At 40.2% G+C, this 21,163-nt stretch overlaps 1 protein-coding gene across 5 annotated transcripts in view; it reads left to right on the forward strand.

Moving 5' to 3' along the window:
* LOC102058672 (fibronectin type-III domain-containing protein 3a-like) overlaps positions 1–21,163 on the forward strand; it is a 233,106-nt gene that overhangs the window by 184,041 nt on the left and 27,902 nt on the right. For 2 of the 5 annotated variants that reach the window (XM_055727291.1, XM_055727295.1), the window contains exons 1-3: positions 19–166; positions 5,123–5,226; positions 17,849–17,987. In XM_055727291.1, coding sequence (XP_055583266.1) covers positions 17,892–17,987 — 96 coding nt within the window. In that variant the 5' untranslated portion in view covers positions 19–166; positions 5,123–5,226; positions 17,849–17,891. Of the gene's footprint in view, positions 1–18; positions 167–5,122; positions 5,227–17,848; positions 17,988–21,163 lie in introns of those variants that run through there. The other 3 variants (XM_055727292.1, XM_055727293.1, XM_055727294.1) reach the window with 3 other exon arrangements.

Consider the following 21,163-nt stretch of genomic DNA (forward strand, 5'->3'; position numbering starts at 1 on the left):
GGTGGTTGAAGACGAAGATCGGCCCGGCCTGTGGTTGGCGCGCCCGCCCGCCTCCGGCCGGCGGCGGCGGTAGCGCAGGCGCAGTGCCCGCATTCCATCATGGCGGAACGGACGGTTGGCGGTCGGCAGCGCCGGGCTTGAGGCAGGGGCTGCGGAGCCGCTCACGGTCAGTGCTGCCGCGGGGCCGCCGCCTGGGACAGGGCCGCTCCTCTGGGCTCCCTCCGCCCGCCGCTTCTTCCCCCCTGGCGGGCGGGAGAGGGCGGCGGAGCCGGGCCGGGGGAGAGCGGCGCTCCCCACCCAAGGCGCGGTGGGCAGTGCCAGGAGCTGGCGGTCGGCTCGCCCCGCCGGCGGCGGCGGGGAGCGGAGCGGAGCCCCGCGGTGTGGAGCGGGGCCCGGGGCCGGGGGGCAGGCGGCGGGGTGCCGGCCCGTCCGTGGCGGGAGGCGGCGGGGTGCGGTACGGCGGCCGGGGGCCGCCGTGTGGGACGGGGCCGGGGTGTGGGGCGGTTGAGGGGAGCACCGGCACCCCGGGATGTGGGGCGGGCGTGTGAGGCGGGTCCGGGGAGGCCGAGGGGGGAGGCAGGGCAGGGGGAGGGCTGCCCTACGGGGCGCGGGGGTCTGCCCAGGGGCAGCCGGGGGGTGCAGGGGCCGGGGGCCGTGCGGGGGGCAGCCCCTAACGGGACAGCCCCGGTGCGGCGGCAGCTGCCGGGCGGGGGGGAGCCGGGGGGCGGCGGGGCTGCGGCGGGCGGGGGTCCGGGCTGTGCTTCAGCCGCCCCGCATGGGGTTGATGCCAGCGAGCTCCCCCGACTCGCTCTTCCCTCCGCCCGTTCCCGCTCTCCCCAGCCCACAAATCCTCCGTCTCTCTTGACCCCTTCCTTTCCTTTTTCTCCTGTTTCTGTGGGTAGAGGGGGTTGAGATCCGAAGTCGGCTCCCCCCGCTCCAGCTTCCCCCTCGCCGCCTCCCCCCCCCCCCCCCCCAGTTCTCCCTCCTCGGCAGCCGGAGCTGCTGCCTGCAAATGCCACGTAGCCTTCTAGTTGTTCCCCTTGGCCGATCAGCAGCTCCAGTACCAGACACCTCCCCCAGCTCCTCCTGGGGTCGGGGCAGGGGGAGGTCAGTCCTGTCATCCAGTGTTTGGGTGGTGACCATCCTTTACCCTCCCCCATTCTGCTTTGTCCCCCTCTGCCTTGGGGCAGCAGCAAGGTGGGGACCCTACTGTGACCGCTTTTCAGCGCAATCCTATTTACTGCCTCTTACAAAAGGCTGTTGACTCCAGCAGCGTGCAGTTGCTGCCCTGCGGAGGGCTGGGGGACGGTCTCCAGGGATTCATGGCCCCCAGCCTCAGCGGCCCCTCTCCTACCTCTCATTTTAGGCGCTTTGTGTGCAGCACGTCGTGATAATCTCGGAAAACAGGGTAATAATGCGTTGCTGGCAGGTGTATCCACTTCCTTCAGCATCTCCCTCTCAGCTGGTTTCTGAGTTTTGTTTCTGTTTAGAACTTGTTGCTGAGACTTCTTATTGGAATGATGGAAATTTCCTGTAAAGCTCATTTATTTTTATAATTGAGGTTTTGATTTCTAGCTATTTTTTGAATATTTCATGTTTTTTCTGTCTCGTGGTAGCTGGGTATTTAACGTGGGCAGCCCTTCCTTGCTTTACCTGATGCCTAATTGTGAATATTGACACACAGGACTGCCACAGATAAGTTCCTCATTAACCTGGTATGCATATGCCTATGGTCTCTGATTCCTAATGTTCTTCTAATGTATTTATCTTTACAACACTTGGTTCAATAGGGAAATACTATCTCGGTCACAGATGGAAAGACTGAGACACCGAAATATTTATGGCCCAAGGTCACACAGGAAGTATGTGGTGAGGCAGGGAATTGAATCTAGATTTCCTGAGACTCAGATTAGCATTTTAACCAGGGAAGCATCCTCTCTGTGTTTTAAGCCAATAAATTGACCTTGGAGTTAATATCCAGCGTGGAAGAAAGTACTTTGTGTTTTGTTCGGTATCATTGTAAGAAGCAAACCCCCAGTTGCTTCTCACACTTCCATTCTTTCCCTTGTTTTATGTAATTTGTGTGTGAAAAGGTGGTAAAATGGGAAAGATGTTGACTTTCTCAGGGCTCTTGGTGTGTGTGTGTGATCATGCACGTTGAAAAACAGCCAGCTATTACGCTGTCCTCTCTCTTAGGTCTTTCTACCTTACTGCGTTCCAAATCTCAGAAAGTTTTGGAATGCTGTTGTCTGGGAATAATTTGTTCTTAGCTAGGATCAAATAAATCTAATATTCTATAAAGCCGAGTCGAAAGCCGTCTACTTTGTGTTCATTGGTATCCTGGATCTTAGTTTGTGATTCTTAATACAGCAGTCTGTGAATAAACAGCACTTGAATTGACTGTCTTAAAACCTCTCTTGGAGCAAGCTATTACAAGTTGTTCACTTGGTTGTAGGCTCAGTATTGTTGCAGCAAGTTTTTGAAAAACTTGGCCTTAACTGGAATTAAGCAGCACTTTGACAATGAAATGGAATAATTTCAACTTCTTGGGCTTTGTATCTGCACAGATGCAGGCCATTTTCACTCTTATATTAGGACAGCCTATTTTTGTTTGTAAAATTTGGTAGTTAATTTTACTACAGTGTTTTTTGCTTGCCAATGGATTTGAGGAATTGGATGTTAGAAATGTTTAGAACAACAACTCCTGATGCATTCACCTTTAGAGAGAATAAAGATAACTTTGACCACACAAATGCGTTTCCTGCCACAACCTTTGATCACAAACTGCATCTTTCCTTGATGTACCGAAACCCGATTTGCAACAAAGTTGAATGTAAATGTTCTATATAACACTTTTAGCGGTCTTTTGTTTGGGTGGGTTTTGGAGGTTAGCATTTGCATGGTATTAACTGTGCGGGTTGTCACACCCATGCCAGCAATCTTTTCATCTGTTATGTTTATTTTTAGGAAAGGTTTTGCAAGTCCTTAAAAAATAAGATTTCCTATGTACTGTGCAAACAGTAAAAATTCCAGTGTTCTGCTCCCAAGAGAGTGTGCCTGGCCTTGGCAGATGCCCATTGGGAATGCAGTACATTTGAGTGGTACTAGGTACGTGTTTGTAGACCCATTTGTACATCCATTATTGAAAAAGGTTTTGGAATCCCTTTGGGTGAATTTCAAGCAAATTAAAATGTATGTTTTGAGCTTGGAAGACTGAAACTGGCACTTTGATGACCTGCGGTTTCCCCCAATTTAGAAGACATCTTGTCAAACGGTAGAAGTAGACTTGTAACTTTTAAGAAAATACGCAACTTTGAAGGCATTCTTACCATATTCTGCATCAAAGTCATAGGCTGGTATGAAATATTGTAAGAATTTCTTCCCTAGTTACATATTTTCTTAATTTCCTGTCATTTCATTTAATCAGAGGAGAATTTTGAACTTCTGTCTGAAAGCAGATGAGAAAACCTCAATATAAGTAATGCTGCAGCAGTCAAGAGTCTTCAGACAAAAAAATGACATTTCTTGCTTCTAATTCTGCTGTGTCACAAACCAAATGGGTCTGAACTATTAGTATTTAAAAATGTGGTTGCTCACTGCTCTAGTTTCAAGGCTGGTGAACACCATAGAAGTAACCTTTTCATTTTTTTTTCACCTGTTTTTAGCAAGTTGTCATGAAGCTTACCAAGGTCAAAATGGTTAGTTTTCAGCTGTTATCTTTGCTGCAAGCCAGACCTTAACTGAAAAGTTTTGGATCCTTGAGTGAGGAGCACACACTGAACTCTTTATTGCATTCTTGAAGAGCTTATTGTAAAAGCAGCGATAATTTATTCTTTCAGTGATGCTAACACAATCCTTTCTGTGTATTGACCAGCAAAGACAGACCACTGGCTCAGAGCCCTTAGTCCGTTTCAATCTTAATGTAAATCTGCTATTGTTCCAAGTATCTTGATTGATGTGGAAAATGCCTCCGTTTGCTCAATATTCATTTTTCCAGCATTGGGGCCTGCTGCTTTATATTTCTTTGCCCATGTCTTATTAAAAGGTTCCAGGAGGAACATTTATTAGGCTGTGACTTCAGAAACATCTGTGACTTCAAGACAGTATCACCTTTCTGGTGAGAATAACAATGGATCTGCTGTGTTTGCTGGAGGAAGCTGTGAGCTTCTGCTGGCTGGCTCAGTGCGGAGCTCCCCAGCTTAGTCTATAAACTACCTCAATGAGCTTCAAGGCCAGCAATTTCTCGGTGTGTTTCAGCAAAACTGCAGAACATACCTGCCTCTGCCTTATCTTTAGAAAGACTGTATTGGGAATTGACCAATATTTGTAAAGACTTACTAAGTTTGGAGAGACAAGCCAGTATGATTTATAATCCTGAGTGTGCAAATAGTTTAGGAGCTGGAGTTCGGTACTAGATCTAGTAGCTTGAGAAATGTGATGATTTTTACGTTATTCAATATAACATCTTGAATGGCTTCAGTGACTACTGAAGCTCTTCATTGCCTTCTCATGGTGGAGCATCTTTAGTACAACAGTTTCTAGAATAAAGCTGTGCTTCCCCGTGTTAGTAAACTGTGACTGTACGTTCCAGATTGTACAATGTATGTCTTTTTTTGGGTACCCTATCAGAGGATAACTATGTGCCTGATAGTTTAAATTTGAATAAAATCACATGCTTTTTGGAAATGGATATTTTTTTCATCACTATTGCCATACAGAGGAATACAGCAGTGAGTAGTTAACTATGTGAATACACTTAATATCCATAGAATGCACTTCATATGGGAACCATCTTCGTAGTGTTCAAGTTACCTTTCACTAATTAGATCCTAGCTTAAGTGATGGAGTGTCTTTGGCTAGTACAACATGAAATGGCAGGTTCTGCATTCTGTACATAGTGAATGAATGCAGGAGGGCTGCATAAGGTTTTCTGGTTCTTTCCTGGTGGAGTCTTCCTTGAGTTTCATTTGCTGATTCTAGTGGAGTTAATCACTGGCGGTTCTCTGCTGTCTCTCGCCGTTTTATTGGATATAGATTGTTTTCTGTACCTTTTCTTCTTAAGACTTCGCGCTTGCCAAGTCACTGAAAAGAAAATTACTGTATCTTTTTTTCTTGTCTGCAGAAAGAAGACTGAGGGCCAGTACAGCACGTTGTTCATACTGCAGCAGGTACTGACGGTGTAACATTTATCAACAGGAGCAAATTCACATCAGGAGAGTGTCAACGGTAATTAAACATAATTTAGTATTCTAGATTTTATGAAGCATTTTTTACTTGTTAAGTCTCTAAGTAACACTTCAAGGTAAAATAATATAAAAGTATTTGACAGACTTCTAAACTTAGGACTCTTTCTTCTTTGGGAACGAATCTTTGGATCATTTATTATCGGATGGAAAAAGTGAATTAGAGAAGGAAGAACTGATAGAGTTTTTGAGGTAAGAGGTTCAGTATTTCCATATAAACATTATTGGTTTTGTAAGGTAGCAACCTTATCTCTATTTTCACATTACTTGCTCTCTGTCTTTCCCCCCCTACTCCCTTAGCTGGAAGTTTTGTCTTAAACTTGCATAATTGGCCTTGGATAAAGAGAGTAAATTCTGGTTTTAGGAAAGTGCATTTCCTGTAGAGAAAACAGTGCAAGTGGGTGGTAGCATACTGATAAGTGACTGACTAGGTGGCCTTACTCAGATATATTGTTTTTAGTTGGAGCTCATGGAATTGATCAGGTCATGGAACTGACCCGATGGAAAAGCGGAAAGAAATCTGTCAGAAAATTGCCATGGTACAGCACTTGTGAGAACAAGAAATATCCAACTTTCTTTCCTTTTTTTAAAGGAAGATTCCTGTGAATTATCTTGTGATGTACAATACTGTAAGAGTTACGAAACCACGGGAATTGCATTCTTAAAAACAAAGTAGCCAAAATTAAAGACAAATTTTAGAAGCTGTTGCTAGAACAATGTGTTTTACATGGCAGGGGAATAAGCAGGTGCAGTGTAAAGTATTTGTGAATCAGAAATCACCTTTTTGATGTAAAAAGACAAAGTAGTTCTCATTTTTTTTGAAGAGTTTACGTGTGTCCTGAAGACTGTCACCAAGCATTTTCTAAAAAAGAACATTTAGGTATAGAACCACCCGCTGCACTGTTGGAGGCCTGGTCTTTCCAGTTCATGTATTTGAATTCATGTTTCACAATCTATCTGTGGATTAGAAGAGTGCAATTGTTAATATTGCTCAAAACGTGTATCTGTTGATACTATGCAGCTGTTGTATAATCACTAATTAACCCTATCCTTTGACCAGTTTTTGATCACTGTGTATGTGGTGTTGGCTCTAGATAGCTTACAGCAGTGTCTTCGTTAGCCTAACGTGAATGCTGCATTGTGGAAAACAATCACACATCAGCTATGTTAGAGGATGAGGTTGCATTTTTGCATTACATCACAGCTAACGTGCTGTTCATTGAATTGAAAGGTATCCAAGCAGATTTTCATTTTCCTGTGGTGGGGGTATATTTTTTCTGAGGTTGGGTCCCCTCTAATGAGTATTACTTTTCATGTTATGAATGCACACCAAAATTCAAGTGTAATATGCTAGTTTCAACTTTGTGAAGAGCAGTTCACCCCATTTGCTCAAGCCCTTTCATGTTTGGTTTACAATTGTCTGGTGGAACAGAAGAAATTCAGTGAAGAACTGAGTGGTAGCTAATCAATGTATAATAGAATGTGGTGTGAAACTACGTAAGTACCAAACAAACCTTTGGGGAGAAAAGTTGAAAATGTCCTGTGAGCAAAAGATCAATGAGCAGGTGGACTTCTTACGAGATACAAAGGAAAAAATAATATCATTAACTATATTATAGTCTTCCTGGAGTGAAATAGGTATTTTGGGAGGAAAATCATGTAGCAGTGTTAAATATGGGTTTATAAATTTAGATGAAGTATTTTTATCTGCTGTTTAATGTCCTTTATTAAACAGCTTTAACATTGTTATCTCTTTAGCGGGGATCATTTGCTTTCAGTTCTATTATGTGAAGTATTGAAGTGTTCCAAACTAGTGATCTGTACCATTAATGTATAACTTCATTTGGGTTTGTTATACTACAGTTACTTGAAGGAATAAAGGCAGCCTTTAGTGTTTGCATGGGTGAAAGTAGCTTTGGTACTCTCTTAAGTACTTGCAAGACAGTACGTAAGTCATATTGAACAGAATGACTGTTTTCATCAGAAGGTTTAATCTGCTTACCGATGCATATAGTTTTGTCCATTTCAAAATGTCAGGCGTGATAATCATTTAGAAGAATTATTCAGTTTTGGAAGTTATTATGTAAACAACTTTTTGGTGTTTTGTAAACTGTCATTTTGCTTTTCAGTGCCTAGATTTCTTAAAATACAAACTTCATAAAACCACATATAAATAAACTCTTGTCCTTAGATTCTTCAACACTGTGATAATTTCCACTTACACCCTTGTGTGAAGTGTACATCCCCAAACTTGTAGCAGGTTAACTGATTTACTGATAAATCTTTAAAGCTCAGATATAGAGGCAACTTATTTTATTGTGTTACCATGCATCAGCTGAACTGTGATTAATGCTTATATGCATGTTCCAGGCCTGTCACAAATGCAGAGTGAAGTGTGTGTGCTTGAACTTTGTGTATGATCTCATACTTGCATTTTCCCTTGCATTTTCCATGAACTATAAAAATGCACATGGTTTGTTACCATGAGACTGCTCAGATGTGGTAATTTAAGTAATTTATTGGTGTGTTTTAGCCCTTGGTTTAAGTATAACCTGTTTTAACTAGACTAATTTGATCCGCTGTGTAGCTAAAGCATTACAGGCTCTTCTCATGTTGCACAAGGAAAACGGTCTTCAGTTTGTGTATCAAAATTCTTTCTTGCCTGAATTTTGCATGATCTGTTACAATTTGAAAAGAATCCTTTGCTTTCGCTGTATTTTTGTGCTTGTTTTGGAACTCATGTTTTTTAAGAGAGTTCTTAAATTGAAAAGCTTGTTCGTGTCAATACATTGGCAGGATGCATCGAGCACACTTCTGATTCACAGAAGCAAATTGAGTCAGAGCTAATGGAAAATCAGCCTTTGCTTTCCTTAGTGCCTACAGAAATCTGAAAGCAAACTTCTTCTTGTATTAATCTTGTGAAGTCCTGTTTTTATTTCTGTTCTGTTGGATTAGACAACAACTGGCTGCTTTGACCGGTCTCATGGTAGGGAGCCTTTCATGGAATAGCATTGCTTTTGGTTTTAATAATCTGGATAATTGTGCTCTCCTAGAGTCAAGTTTAAATAAATTGTTCAAGATTTGAAAAATAACTTTTGTATCACATCTTGATTGTATCATACCAGTTGTACCAACTTTATGCATGTGTCTCCCATCCCATAATGCTCTCTAGCTTAATTTAGGACAGGTATTACCCAGCTCTGATACTGAAAAGGTCGGAGTTTTGGTACTTTCCTGGCCTAATCCTGGGAGGTTTTATTGGCTCTGCAAACTGACATCCACGTCTCTGCACAACACAGTGTGAAGCGTGTCTGGCACTTGGAAATACATCACCTAAGGACAAAGGCACGCTCAGAGTGCACTTAAATTTGCTGCTTTGCTGGCTGGTCCTCAACCAGCTCTTACTTGAAGATTATAAGAAACTTTTAAAAATACTTAGATATTTATTCCTTGCTATGAACTAGGTATTCCTCACCATGGGGAGGAAACTCAGATGAACAAGGTGCTGTGGAATATGTGTTCCTGTTGCAGTGAACTTGTCTGCACATACAATAGCTGTTTCATTGGACTATTTACAGTCTGAAACAGAACTTTCTCCCCTCAAATTGAAGAAAGTTGATAAATAAATGGGTAGAACTTGTTTCAGAACCTTGGAGCACGTGCAGCTCCCTGTAGAAACTTGCGGTTCCTATCTTGTAAATCTTGGCACAGTTTTAAACATTTTGCTTCATCTGTTCAGATCTGTGGTTACTTAAAGGTGTAAACTGCAGCTACCTTTTTGCTGACCTGTTAAGATTTCTCTGTGGCCATCACTGCATTATCACCAAGATGTCTTTTCAGGTACATAGAAGGGTTTGTGCTCTTAAGAGTAATAGGGTTGTCTTTCTAGAGCTGTGTATTTTATTTGCAGAGAAACACCCTGTTAGCTTTCCTGCTGTTCTTTACCGCTGTTAACATGAAGACTGCACCACGAATCCTGTGAAGACACTGTCACTGCCTTTGCTCTATGTAGGGTTTTCCTTTCTCATTTTTAAATTTTTTGTTTGTTTTTTTTGACAGTGTGTCTTGTGACTCTAGTCAGAAGAATTGCTTTTCAGTGGACCATGCTGTATGTTACTTCCATAACTTCGAAGTGATTTAGATAGACATTTGGGTATAGAATTTCAATAGTATGTTGTTAATGTGCAAATAAACTATTTCCTTCGAGGCCTGAAAAACCAGAACAGTGTTTTGAAATTCAGGGGGCACAGTTTCACACTGTGAAATCATACTTAAAATAAATACATTGTTACATTGCATGTATTAAAAGCTTTTTCATCTAAGCTTGAAAATGTCATGCTTTGTGTAGCTTTAGGATACTAAAATGAGCAATTTAGCTTATCCAGAACATGTCATCTTCCTGGCTGGTGGAAAGAAGCAGTTTTGCATTTAATTCATTATTTTATGGGGTTTTTTTAACAACATTGATACAGCTGGAAAATATCTTAATCCCATAAAGTTGAAATAAGAATGAAACACTTTAAGGGCTCAGTCCTTTCGTAGAATTATAGAATCATTTTGGTTGAAAAAGACCTTAGAGATCATCAGGTCCAACCATTCAGCCAGGAGAGGTGTTCAGCTCGTCTTTGAGGTGTGCAATTCTCTGGAACACTTATAGAAGCAGGAATAGAACATTTCAGGAACTACTGAGTTTCGTTTCATGGGGCTGATCACTTAGGAAGCAGCGCAGAAGTGTTTAGGCTATAACTTTGCTTTTCTGGCAATAAAAGTAAAGCTATGAAATAACTAAAACAACGAAGGAAAGTATTTATCTGAAAGTAGTGTCCTGGTTGCATTACAGAAACTGCTACTGCAAGCTTTGTGAGCCTCATAAATGAATAATTAAGAGGACAAACATCACCCTAATGTGACCAGTGTGTTGGGTATTTTTAATTAACAATTTAACTTTGTTAAATAACAGCTCAAATCAAGTCAAACCTAATGTGCTCTGGGCATTGGCAGATACTTTCTTCCCAGCTCACAGTTCTTAACAGTGGATTTTGTCTTGTGAAGAACAGCAAGAAGTTCTGCAGTCACTGGGAAAACGCGTATAACCCTGTAGGGTGAGCACTGCCCTTCAAACTGTGCACTTGCCTGTTTTGTCCCCATGGGCTAGAGCTCTTAAATCTCGAGGGATGTACTTTTAGCCTAGAAAACAATTTTAAGTGCTCTGGATGGTTGCCTGTGTAGTTTCTATTTGAACGTGGAGGGAAGCAATTTTTTTATTATTATTGCTTTCCTGGCACAGTCACATCAGGAACCTGATCCAGATTGGTACGGGAGGGTGGAAGCTGATATTATCACTTATGTCAGTCCCCGTGTGTCTTGGTATGTTGTATCTGCTGTTTCTCTGCATTTTTAGTGGTTTTTGGTGTCCGTGTAATGTGGGCTTTCCATCTCAATCTTACTCCTCCTTCAGGGAGAATTTTTGTGGGCCGTCAGATCTCACGGTACCCTGAGGTGAACATTAAGTTACTAGAGGTCCTTCTAGCAACTGGCCTGATGTATTTGATCCCCAGATGTTCTTTGTGAGGACAGAAGGTCTACCTGGACTTTACTAACAGGCTTGAAGTCACTTTTGTATTTTGCTGTAGCGACTATTAAGACTACTTTAGAATAATCATGTAAGTAAAAGTTAAAACTTTTTGGGAAATGCAGAGAAATGGTTTGGAATTGTCACTTTTTTAGAGGTCAAAAGAGAAAAAGATTTTAAAATAATTTCTAGAAGAAAACACTTGGCACAGTATAGAAACCTACTATGTATCTGTGGAGTTGGGGTGGGTATTTTGTTGGCTATTTTTGTTTTACTTGGGTGGCAGACCTCACCTAGGTCAAGATGGCAAGGTCCTAGCGATACCTACACCAAAATGACATTGAGCTTTACAGCTGAAATATTAAAAATGTTTGATTGAGCACATTTGTTGGGTGAGTCATGAAGGTTTTCAGTATCAAAGTTGTGCCCTTCTGGCTAGAAGCCAAACTTCATACAAGATGGCGCAGGCAAATTCACTTGGGTGTCATTATAAATTATTTCCAACATGTTAATCAAAACATATATTTAGTTTTGAACAGATGACTGTTATGGAGTGATGGTGGTCTCTTCAGAGCTAAAGTTGTAACTGAGCTTCTGTTAAGTCTCTCATTCCCTTAATCTTGCTAAAAGTAAACCAGTCCACCTAGAACGGCTCATGTGTGGTCCTGTGGCAGAGGAGGACTATTTTAGGATTGGGATGATTATCTTAAAACACCTTGTTAATACTGTTTATTTGAAAAACTTGGGTGGGAAAGGGTAGCTTGTGTCTTTTCTCCAAAATGTTTCCTACCTCAAAATTGCGTGGGGCATAAATTTCAAATCTGGAGGGGTGAAGGTTTTTTAGAATTCATAAATAAGGTTTGATCTCTTTGAGGCTGTTTCTTAGCCGTAGTTTGGGGGTGACTTTTGTTTGGGCCTCTTGTTATTAAAAACCTTTGAAGATCACTAATGCAAAAATTAATGTTGGAGTATGTTTAAAATACTCTGAAGTCCCAGTTTGCAAGAGATCTAGAGTGTAAAGCATGGTAGGGTCTCAGTTTTCTTTATCAGAGTACCTGAGGTTCATAGGTGTATGTGTCCGTGTATCCAGTCTGAGATGTTTTTCCAAAGGTAAGAGACACAAAGTATGTTGCTTTGTAATGAGATGGTTGGGTTCCCCCCACCCACAACTTAGAGAAAATAAATATATGTAAAAGTAAATATATTACACTAAGAATTATATTAATATAAAAGGTATAATTAAAGATTTAGGGTTTTATACAGTACTGCTTTTAATAAATAGCAATACTTTAGCAGTGTACTTCCTGCAATAAATATAAAGATGATCAGACTAGAAGGTTGCATGAGGCACTGAACCTAGAAATCAGGAAGTCTGAGCTAAATTTCTAGCTCTCCATCAGACTTCCTCTTTGGTCCGGGACACATTGTTTTTTCTAACTCGGGCATACTGTATTTAAAAACATAAAAGAAAAAAGTCTCCATTTACGGAATAAGTTCCTTAGAATAGGAACTTCCTATATTAAATCCAGCACTTACTAAAAGGAAAATACAGTCTTTGTGATAGCTTCTGTGTGGGATGATAAACTTTTTTTTTTTACAGTTTATGAAATCTGTTCAGCTTCTGCTCTGGACGGTGGAACAAAGCTGATCCATTCCTGTCTACAGTGTTCCTCCCATTTAGTTTCTGTGCAGTAACTTTCTGGAGAGAGATTTTTAATATAATAGGACAATATTTTAGTATGGGATAACAGGATTTTTAAAACTTGCTAAATACATAATACCTACACATTTGCACAATAGATAATCTTATATTCTATTAATATGATTAAAGGATCTAATTCCAATGAAAAAGTTACTTTCTCAGTATGATTTTTTTCTTATTTTTGATAGCCCTATAAAAGACATTTAATGAATATACAAACTTCTATTGGTTGTTACATACCCTGCACATCAATAGTTGCGAATTCATTGTTACTGCCTAAAGAGAAACCATGTCTATAAAATTGTTGATGTGGTGTTGGTGTTTGGTGACTGTTCAAAGCTGTTGATCAAACAGGACTGATGTGTTTATACAGGGAAGTTATTGTGATTTTAACTTTTTCTTAGAGGTATTACTGTTAAAATTTTGAGGTTGTTTCTGTTGTGTTGTTCAGGTAGAAGTGACTGAGTTGAACGTGGCCATATGTTGTTGGCGAATGGCTAAAGGAGGCTTTGTAATGCAGTAAGCTTTGGTGTGAGTAGTTTTAGTAAACATTTTGTTACCCCGACGTCCTAGAATTGTGTATTTATTTCACTTTGGATTGAAGCTATTTTAGACTTTAATTTCAAAACATCTCATGAGGATTGATGATGTTTTCCAGACTTAAGGTGTGATGATCTAGTATTGCGTAGATTTCAGTTAGCTACCTGTGCTTTCCTGGCTCTGTGTAGGGAGCATAATAGCTGTTCTGTATGTAAATAGGAGCCCAGCTTCCTCAGCTGAGGCGCTGACTTCAGGCGGGAGTAGGCATGAATCAGTGAACACTGAGTTCAGTGCGAATCCTCGGGAGCTGGATGGGGTCCAGGATGACTGCAGCGCTGGTTGAGAAGAATTTGGGCTAGAGAAAAGGGAAGGCCAATGTTTCAGTCTTCCAGAGTCTCGGCATTTTTACTATGTCAGGAAGTGAGGTCAGGCACAGCCACTGTATACTGTAATTGTTTTCTGGAAGGCTAGTCATTAAGATTTTCTGTTTTTCTTAGAAGCCTTTGTAGTGTGAGACTGTCAGTGGAAAATACTGCTTTTTTTTTAATATGGTTAACATGATTAACCATATTACATTAGCACAGTGTTTAATTACCCGGGGAACACTTCTCAGTACATATTTGAAATATGAACTGGTTTTATTTAGTTTTTAATGTTATGAAATGACAAAATATTTCAGCTTTTTAGATGTCTGTCTTGAGCAAATAGTCTTTGAAAGCAAAAGCTCAAGCTATTTCTGGTGTAGATTTCTGTTAACTTAGAAATGTGATAGCCACTATTAATTCTTTCAGCTTTGCTAAAACAGTGCTTTAGAAGGTTTGTTTCTGAAATGGTTAGTCCCAGTTATTTATATGGGCTGAATTCATCCTTCGGCTCAAACAAGGTTTGGAAATGACCTTTAGCTGATGATGTCTAATAGAAACCACTGCAAAGAAGTGAATCAGGCCAGAAGTACCCTTGCAAAATGTAACCTTTCTAAAAATTAATCTGTTTAATTCCATACTGACTCAGAAATCTCCAATGCATGGTGACAAAGCTCTAGAAGATACCTCTACAAATTCTGCTCTTGATTCATATATAATGAATCACTAATTCTCAGTATATTCCTTTGCAGCTCTGAAAATAACAATATTTGTCTAGGCTTTAATGCTTGCAGATGGGATTTTTGTTTATTTTTAGTCTAGAATTTAAAATTATGTGTATTAGCTCATCTTTAATGTCAATGCAGCCTGTGAATTCTTAGTGCAAATACTTTTTTTCTTTTTTTTTTTTTTGCTCAGACCCCTTGGATAGTTAGTAGTGATGATGAAACACTAGCTGCCAAGAACAGACCATGGAAAGCAGCAGTCTGAGCCTCTGTTACCAAGCATGTGGTAGAAGAAATTAGCCTTAGGGGACCGAGCAGCTTTTTGATGCAGTTCTACCCATGGGTAGGTTGTTCCTTTATGGGCTGTCTACAGCTCGCGGTGGATTTGCCTATCCAAGCTGACTTGGTCTGGGGTAAAGCCGAGGGTTCAGAGAACACCCAGCAACAGCGTAGGAGGGAAGCTGTGAGACTTGGTGGGACTTGTGGATGGAGGTGGGTTCAGGATGCTCGAATCTCCTCTCTGCCGGTGCAGTGGTTGCCCTCCATCTTTTCTTGGGAAGCAGCTGCCTTCCTCCCTGGCAGCAGTGTGCTGCATGGCTTACCCTGCCGCTGCCTTCGGGGCCGAGAGTCTGCGGCTGAGCTGGAGGACGGCGGGTTCCTTGCTCCTAGGCTACTGCTAGGAGGCTGTGGGTAATGGCTTTTCAAGATCGATGTCCATTTCTTTGTTTTGTTTTTCAGGAAATTGTGCTGAGTACATAATAACTTTTGGGGAATTTCCTTTTTATTTACCCAAATACCACCTACTTCTTTGAATAAAACAGAGGCTTTCGGGAGGTGAACCTGTTGATACCGCATTCAGAATGAGTCCTTTATTTCCCTTGGAAATTTTTTTACCTGGTAAACTGGGGAGGGGTTGAGTCCCATGCTTGTTTACCGTTAGAGGTACGACCTTTGAGAGCGGCAGTGTCTTTTGCTGCTCTCTTACCAGTATTTTCAAGGAATGAAGCTGTGCTCAAAAAAAACCAAAAAAACCCCTTGGTTTTTGCAAATCTGTTGGTATGTTGGGGGATGTTCCTCTCTGTCATTAGTGTTCTGCAGCTTGCCACCATCTGAGCCCAGCTGTACAGTGAAATGTTTTGTGTTGTGAGCCAACTGAAACTGCCCAAGAGTTATTAGAACTGTTTCATTTATGCGAGTAATTCTGTTTCCGCTGTCTGTAAGGAGATTCCTGCTAAGACATGAAATCTTACTTACTGGTTTTGGAGATTTGTTTCCTAATGCTCCAAGTATTAAGTTATTTCTCTGAAAGATGTGAAGTTACAGCACTAAGCAAGTGGAACATATGTGTGTGTAGGTGTAAATGTAAATACTGCCTGTGTCATCAGGCAGTAGATTAAGGATTCTAAAAACCATGTGGATGTTGGTGCTGTGCCCTGCAATTTGTACTAACTAGACTGTGCTGCTCACTAATACAGACAAAGCCTCAGAGAATTATACTCAGCCAATGTAGGAGGCTAGTATAGAAACTTTGAATGTTTATTTAAAATTGCAGGTGGTATTGGGACTTGTTTCAGAACATGTTTTTCTGCAGCTGGTTATTTTGGTTAGTTGAACGTTTGAGTGCAAATGTAGGTGCTTTATGGTAAAGGGATTTCCCCTTCATGTTCAGTGCTAATTTCTGTCATCTTTGAGGTTCTTAGATGAAAGAAATTGAGACTATAAGCATATATAAAATATTTTCAATCTGCTTGTGTACACTGTATTCCTATTAATAGCTCCTTAAGACTTAGATCTAACCTCTAAAGCTCTAAAAATGAGACATGTAGTGGAAGAAACTTCTGCCTTAATTTTAACATGTGTTACCATGCAGGTATTTTTAAGTGGAATAGTTATATACAATCAGATGAATTTGTTTCCCTGGCAGAGGTAATTCAAAATCTGACAAATAAGATGGAAGATTATTTTATTAGTGAAATAAATAACATGCTAAGGTAGCTAAGTATATTTAGGACAAACCTGATACAAATTTAATCTTTGGAGTTTGTTCCTAGCCCTTGCACCTGTGCAGTCATATTTGGCCTCTTAAAATTGTAACTGGAGCACACCCAGAAAACAATTGGTATGCAAAATGAGCTGGTTTCTTTGGCAGCCTTGGGTATTTTGTTATGTGGTGTTTTGTGGCAATGTGATAGTATCAATAATTTTGAGATGCTTTTGCAAATAAGAGGGGATGTGGTTTTTACCAATGGATGCTACCAGCCTCTGTAACTTGCGATGGTAATACACGAGAAATCCTTGTAATCTCAGCTTTTATTACAGATCCTTTCTGAACAAAATGAGTTAACACCAGAAGAAATTGTAACAGTCATGCTATGATATTTCCCCCACTGTGGCTAATCTGCTGAAGATTCAGTTCCACAAGTACACAATTAATCAGGAGTTTTCCTTTTTTTTTTTTTCCCCCCCAAACACTGTCATTTCTGTACTGGATATAGAGAAGTGAACAAGGGGATGGGGAAATGTTTTTTTGTTTTAACTTTGCTTTTTAATTTAATGAATTGGACTATCCAAACTGCATTTTGTCTTCTGTATGGGTTTATAGGAGGTAATGGGAAGGGAGAAGGAAATGTCAGCATTTCCTGTATCCTGTTATCTTGTGCTTTTTATGGTTGCTGAATTAACTATACGCTGAAAATTCACTAACATTTGGATTGTATTTTGACTTCTTACAATTACAGGTGATTTACTAAAGCCCAAAACTATACGGCACTTTTCCGTATGCAATTCTCCATGGTACTCACTTGAAGACTTAGTACAAAGTACTCTCTACTCTCTTGTGTTGCCTTAAGCCTTCTTTTCACTGTCAGACCTCTGTACTGATGACATGTTGCAGCACTGAAGAAACTGCACAGTTTAGGATTTCTTTTGATCATCACAAGGACTGACATGTACATGTAGTATGTGAATTCTTTGGCCTAAAACCTGGGTCATGGATTCTGGAGTACAGGCAATTTAGAAATTGTAACTACAAATATAGGAATAAAGTGCTGCATAAGTGTAAAATACACTACTGTGTAATTGCTTCATTTAATGAACTGATTTCATCACTTCTGGCATGTGAAATTAAATATGCATGATACATATTTAGGAAGCATTTTTTGGAGGAAGGATATGTATTGCTTAAATGCTGTACTTAAAGTGAAAAGTCAGATAATGTGTTAGACTACTTGAGTGTACTCCATTGTGAAGGACTCTGTTAGATGACGTAGAGTGGTTTGGGTTGGAAAGGACTTTAAAGATCACAGGTGATGCTCCATGCTTTTAAGACTGTCAGTTTGCACAAGTCTTTAAATGTGTGGTGAAGCTAAAGTGGATGTTTTATTGTAACTTTGTCTCCAATTAAAGTTAGTTTTTTTGACTTTATTTGAAAATGTTTGAGGGAGAGTTGTGGAGTGTTGAAGTCTGGTATTTTCCTATGGATTTTTCAGATGTTCTTGAATTGCTATCATTAAAGGATTCAGTTAATATCATAGTGCAAGTGTTTGCTTTGTGGAGAAGAAGGAGGGGAAAAAAAAAAAAAAGACCTGAAGGCACTGCGGTATTTTTCTTCTGAAATACTGGTACCAAGTTTGGCAAATGAAGTAGAGAATTATTTGGGGGAGGGGAGAGACGTATCTAATATTGTCACTCTCTTTTTGTTTTAGCAGGTGGTTACTGTGAGCAGTTGTCAATGAATAGTTTTCAGACATGATGGCCGACCAGCCGCCTCCATTAGAAGCTACGCCTATATTGAATGAAGTGCCACTTCTACCTCATATGGTTAATGGGGACAGCATACAGCAGGCAAGTAAATTTGTTGCACTTTTGCACAAGTCATGTAATACTGTGCCAGCGGTGCTAGTAGGGAGGTTGACATTCAAGCATACTGTAGAAAACAGAACAGATAGAAAAACTATTTGTTGTACAACTCATGATGGTGGGAAGAGGAGGAGCCTGAAATAAAGCAACTACGATACTGATTTGCAATGTTAGAAAAGCATATGGTTCTCGGCCCTGATATCATCAGTAAAATAGAAGTGCAAATATATGGAGGAAGAAAATCAACATTAATATAGTGGAAATGTGAGAAGATTACAGATTAAAAGGAATATTTGTTACACACATGTTTTTAAGTGCTTTAAAATTGAACTAAAAATCAATAAAAGGAAAAAAATAGGGATTTAATAAAGCACTAAGGTTTTGAAAGCTTTTCTGAAGCTCATGTAAAGATTTGCAGGTGGTTGCAGTGCTCAAAACCAAGAAGTCTGTTGCAAGGAAATGAGAGGAAAGACCTTGGCTTCATGATATTAAGTATCTTCATTAATAATTACAGTGCAGTGGTGAAACTTCAGATATTGAGTTGAAACTTTAGAATTTTACTGGACACAACTCTTCAGAAGTACCTAGTATGATTAGAAGCACAGACAGAAGTGAAAGCAAAACAGTTCGAGTCACAAGCTTATATAAATTGTGAGTAAACTTGAAGTGTATTTACCATTTGGCAGTGGAAGCCAAGTGCCTTGTACTACAAATGCTGAGATAGCTTCCCATCATTCAGAGGCTTTCAGTGCACTCAGAAATATTACAGGCATCCAGACATTTTAACACTGGTTCTTGATTTTAAGAAGCATCTTCCCCCTGCACTAGCAGCTACAAACATGACAGATCCTGGTAGGAGAGAGTGAGTTTGTTGATTTTAAATAGCAAAGCGGCTGTTTGTTGGCTGGCTGCGATTAGGCCTGGGTGCTAGGTACTCTGATCAGGGCTCCCTTTCCCACAAAAGGTTGAACCAGATGATCTCTCTAGGTCCTTTCCAACCCAGGCTGTTCTAGGAGTCTGTAATAACAAAACATAAATTTGAAGGCTTTATGTGCCTGGAGTTAAATAATCATTTTGTTGAAGCAAGGGACAGAAGTGCCCATCGCTTTAATCTGATCAGCGTCTAACTTCAATTAGTTTGACTAATTGAAAAAAACTTCAAGCGTTTGACACTAATTGAAATAGGAATTAAGGGGTTAATCCAGATGGGAAAGTTGCATAAAAGTTTCTGGAGGATAACTGTCATACAAAATGATTATGAAGGGTAACAGTGAAGACCTTGGCATGTTTGAATGTACAGTGGATAAACAAGGTACAGCAAAATAGTCGTGAATTGAGGATCTGATTGACCCTAAAGCTGGTTTTAAATAAGATACCATTTACTTTGTAATTGTTACAGATTGAGAAGGAGAAGTCTGCATTGTTTCAGTTCTGGTATACTTGGAAAAATAGGCTTTATTTTAAAAAAGTGTACTTTTTTTCCCCCCCCCTTTTTTTTTTTCTCAGACTCTGGAGATAAAAGTACAACGTAGATGTAGTTTGGAATAAGTAAAGCTACAGAGTCTCTGAGCTATTTCTGAAGTTCTCGCATTAGCAACATGAAATTTTAGACACTGACCAGCTGTGAGGCTACTCAGTAGGTAGTGTTTCATGTTACACAAGGAAAAGAGATCCAAGTAGATCTAATTGGATACCATCTCCGTAGCTGTATTTGTATAGCATGTATAGATCAGGGTGTAAAATACTAGCGTGTATGGAATGACTCAAAAGGTGACAGTCATTGAAATTTTCAGAACCTAGTGGAGACTGTTTGCCAATTTAGGTGAGGTTAAAAAAAAAACAACCAGTTGTATCTTGGACATGCATGGGAAAATGGCATTTGAAGAGTAGACTTGAAGACTTGTAATTGAATTATATTGAAAGTAACTAATAAGTCTTTCTAATGAAAACTCTTCACGGGACCAGGAAAGTGATTTTATGTTAATGTGCCAACATTTCTCATTCTAACATGTCTGTATGTAAACAACAATGTTGTGCTGCCATCCGTGTCGTGTTGCCATCCTTCAGCGGCTTAGTGAATACACTTGCTGCTCATTTGTGGCACTTTCCTCTAGAGAGGCTTTTGAGCCACAGTCTCTTCACATTTGCAAGTTTGCTTTTAAATAGAGTATTAACTTAGAAGCTTTATTTATGCAGATGAATTTTAATTATTTTGCTGCCAATGCTGTTGAGGGTAGGCTAATTGTAGAGTATTGTACAGTGGTTTTGTTTTCAGAAAAACTTGTGCTGTTCGGCCAATCACTTTGAACAGTCAGATGCAGCACCCACTTTGTTAGTTTCATTTCACATAAAATGTGGGTTGGAAGTTTTCTGGAAAGGTTTCTTGTTCTGAAAAAACCTTCAGCAATGGTAAGTGTGTGAGTAAGGGATAAAAGCAAAACACTGACCAGTGCTTTGAAATAGCTTTCAAACTGTGTTGATTGTACTAGTTGTGAGATGGTTGCAGGGACACCTGAAGGCATTAACAGATCTGTGACTCCTAGCACTAGTCTGTCCTCTAACTTGGCTTAGATTGACTCATTAGAAACACTCAAGCTTCCTTGAGTGAAATTTTCCTTGGTGGAAGGTAGATGGAACTGCGTTTGTTTCATTAATTATAGTGAGTCATTCCTATAACACATTGCCCCATGCATTCCTGAAATTCCAGTCTCTGAATGGCTCTACAGCCCTGTGATTACACCAGTTACTTATGATCCTTTTCACTGAGTTCAGTTAATAGTTTCCTGAACTGTTTCTGAGAACTTCAGTTAATTGAAACCTGTTCTGAAGATCTGACACGGTCAGAGGCCCTGAATTTCTAAAAGAATCACTTTCCTGTCTCTGAATTTTTTTGCCCTCGAAGATGAGGCTTGCTGTGAGGTTTAATACCTGCCTCCTCTGCCTACTGTTGTTTGCAACAGACAACCTAGCAGCCGTTTGCAGCAGACTTCATCTTTCCTGCTTTTTTGTGCTCTGGCAAACCCCCAGCCCCTTATTGTCAGTCGTCTTTAAACAATTAACATCGCTAATCTCTCTTTTTCTCCTTGAAATTCAGTGGCATAAATTTACTTTATAAGTATCTGAAAGGACAGATCTGCTTAAATTTCAGTGCTTTAATTATG

The sequence above is a fragment of the Falco cherrug genome, chromosome 15 (genome assembly GCF_023634085.1).
Source record: "Falco cherrug isolate bFalChe1 chromosome 15, bFalChe1.pri, whole genome shotgun sequence".
Taxonomy (NCBI): domain Eukaryota; kingdom Metazoa; phylum Chordata; class Aves; order Falconiformes; family Falconidae; genus Falco; species Falco cherrug.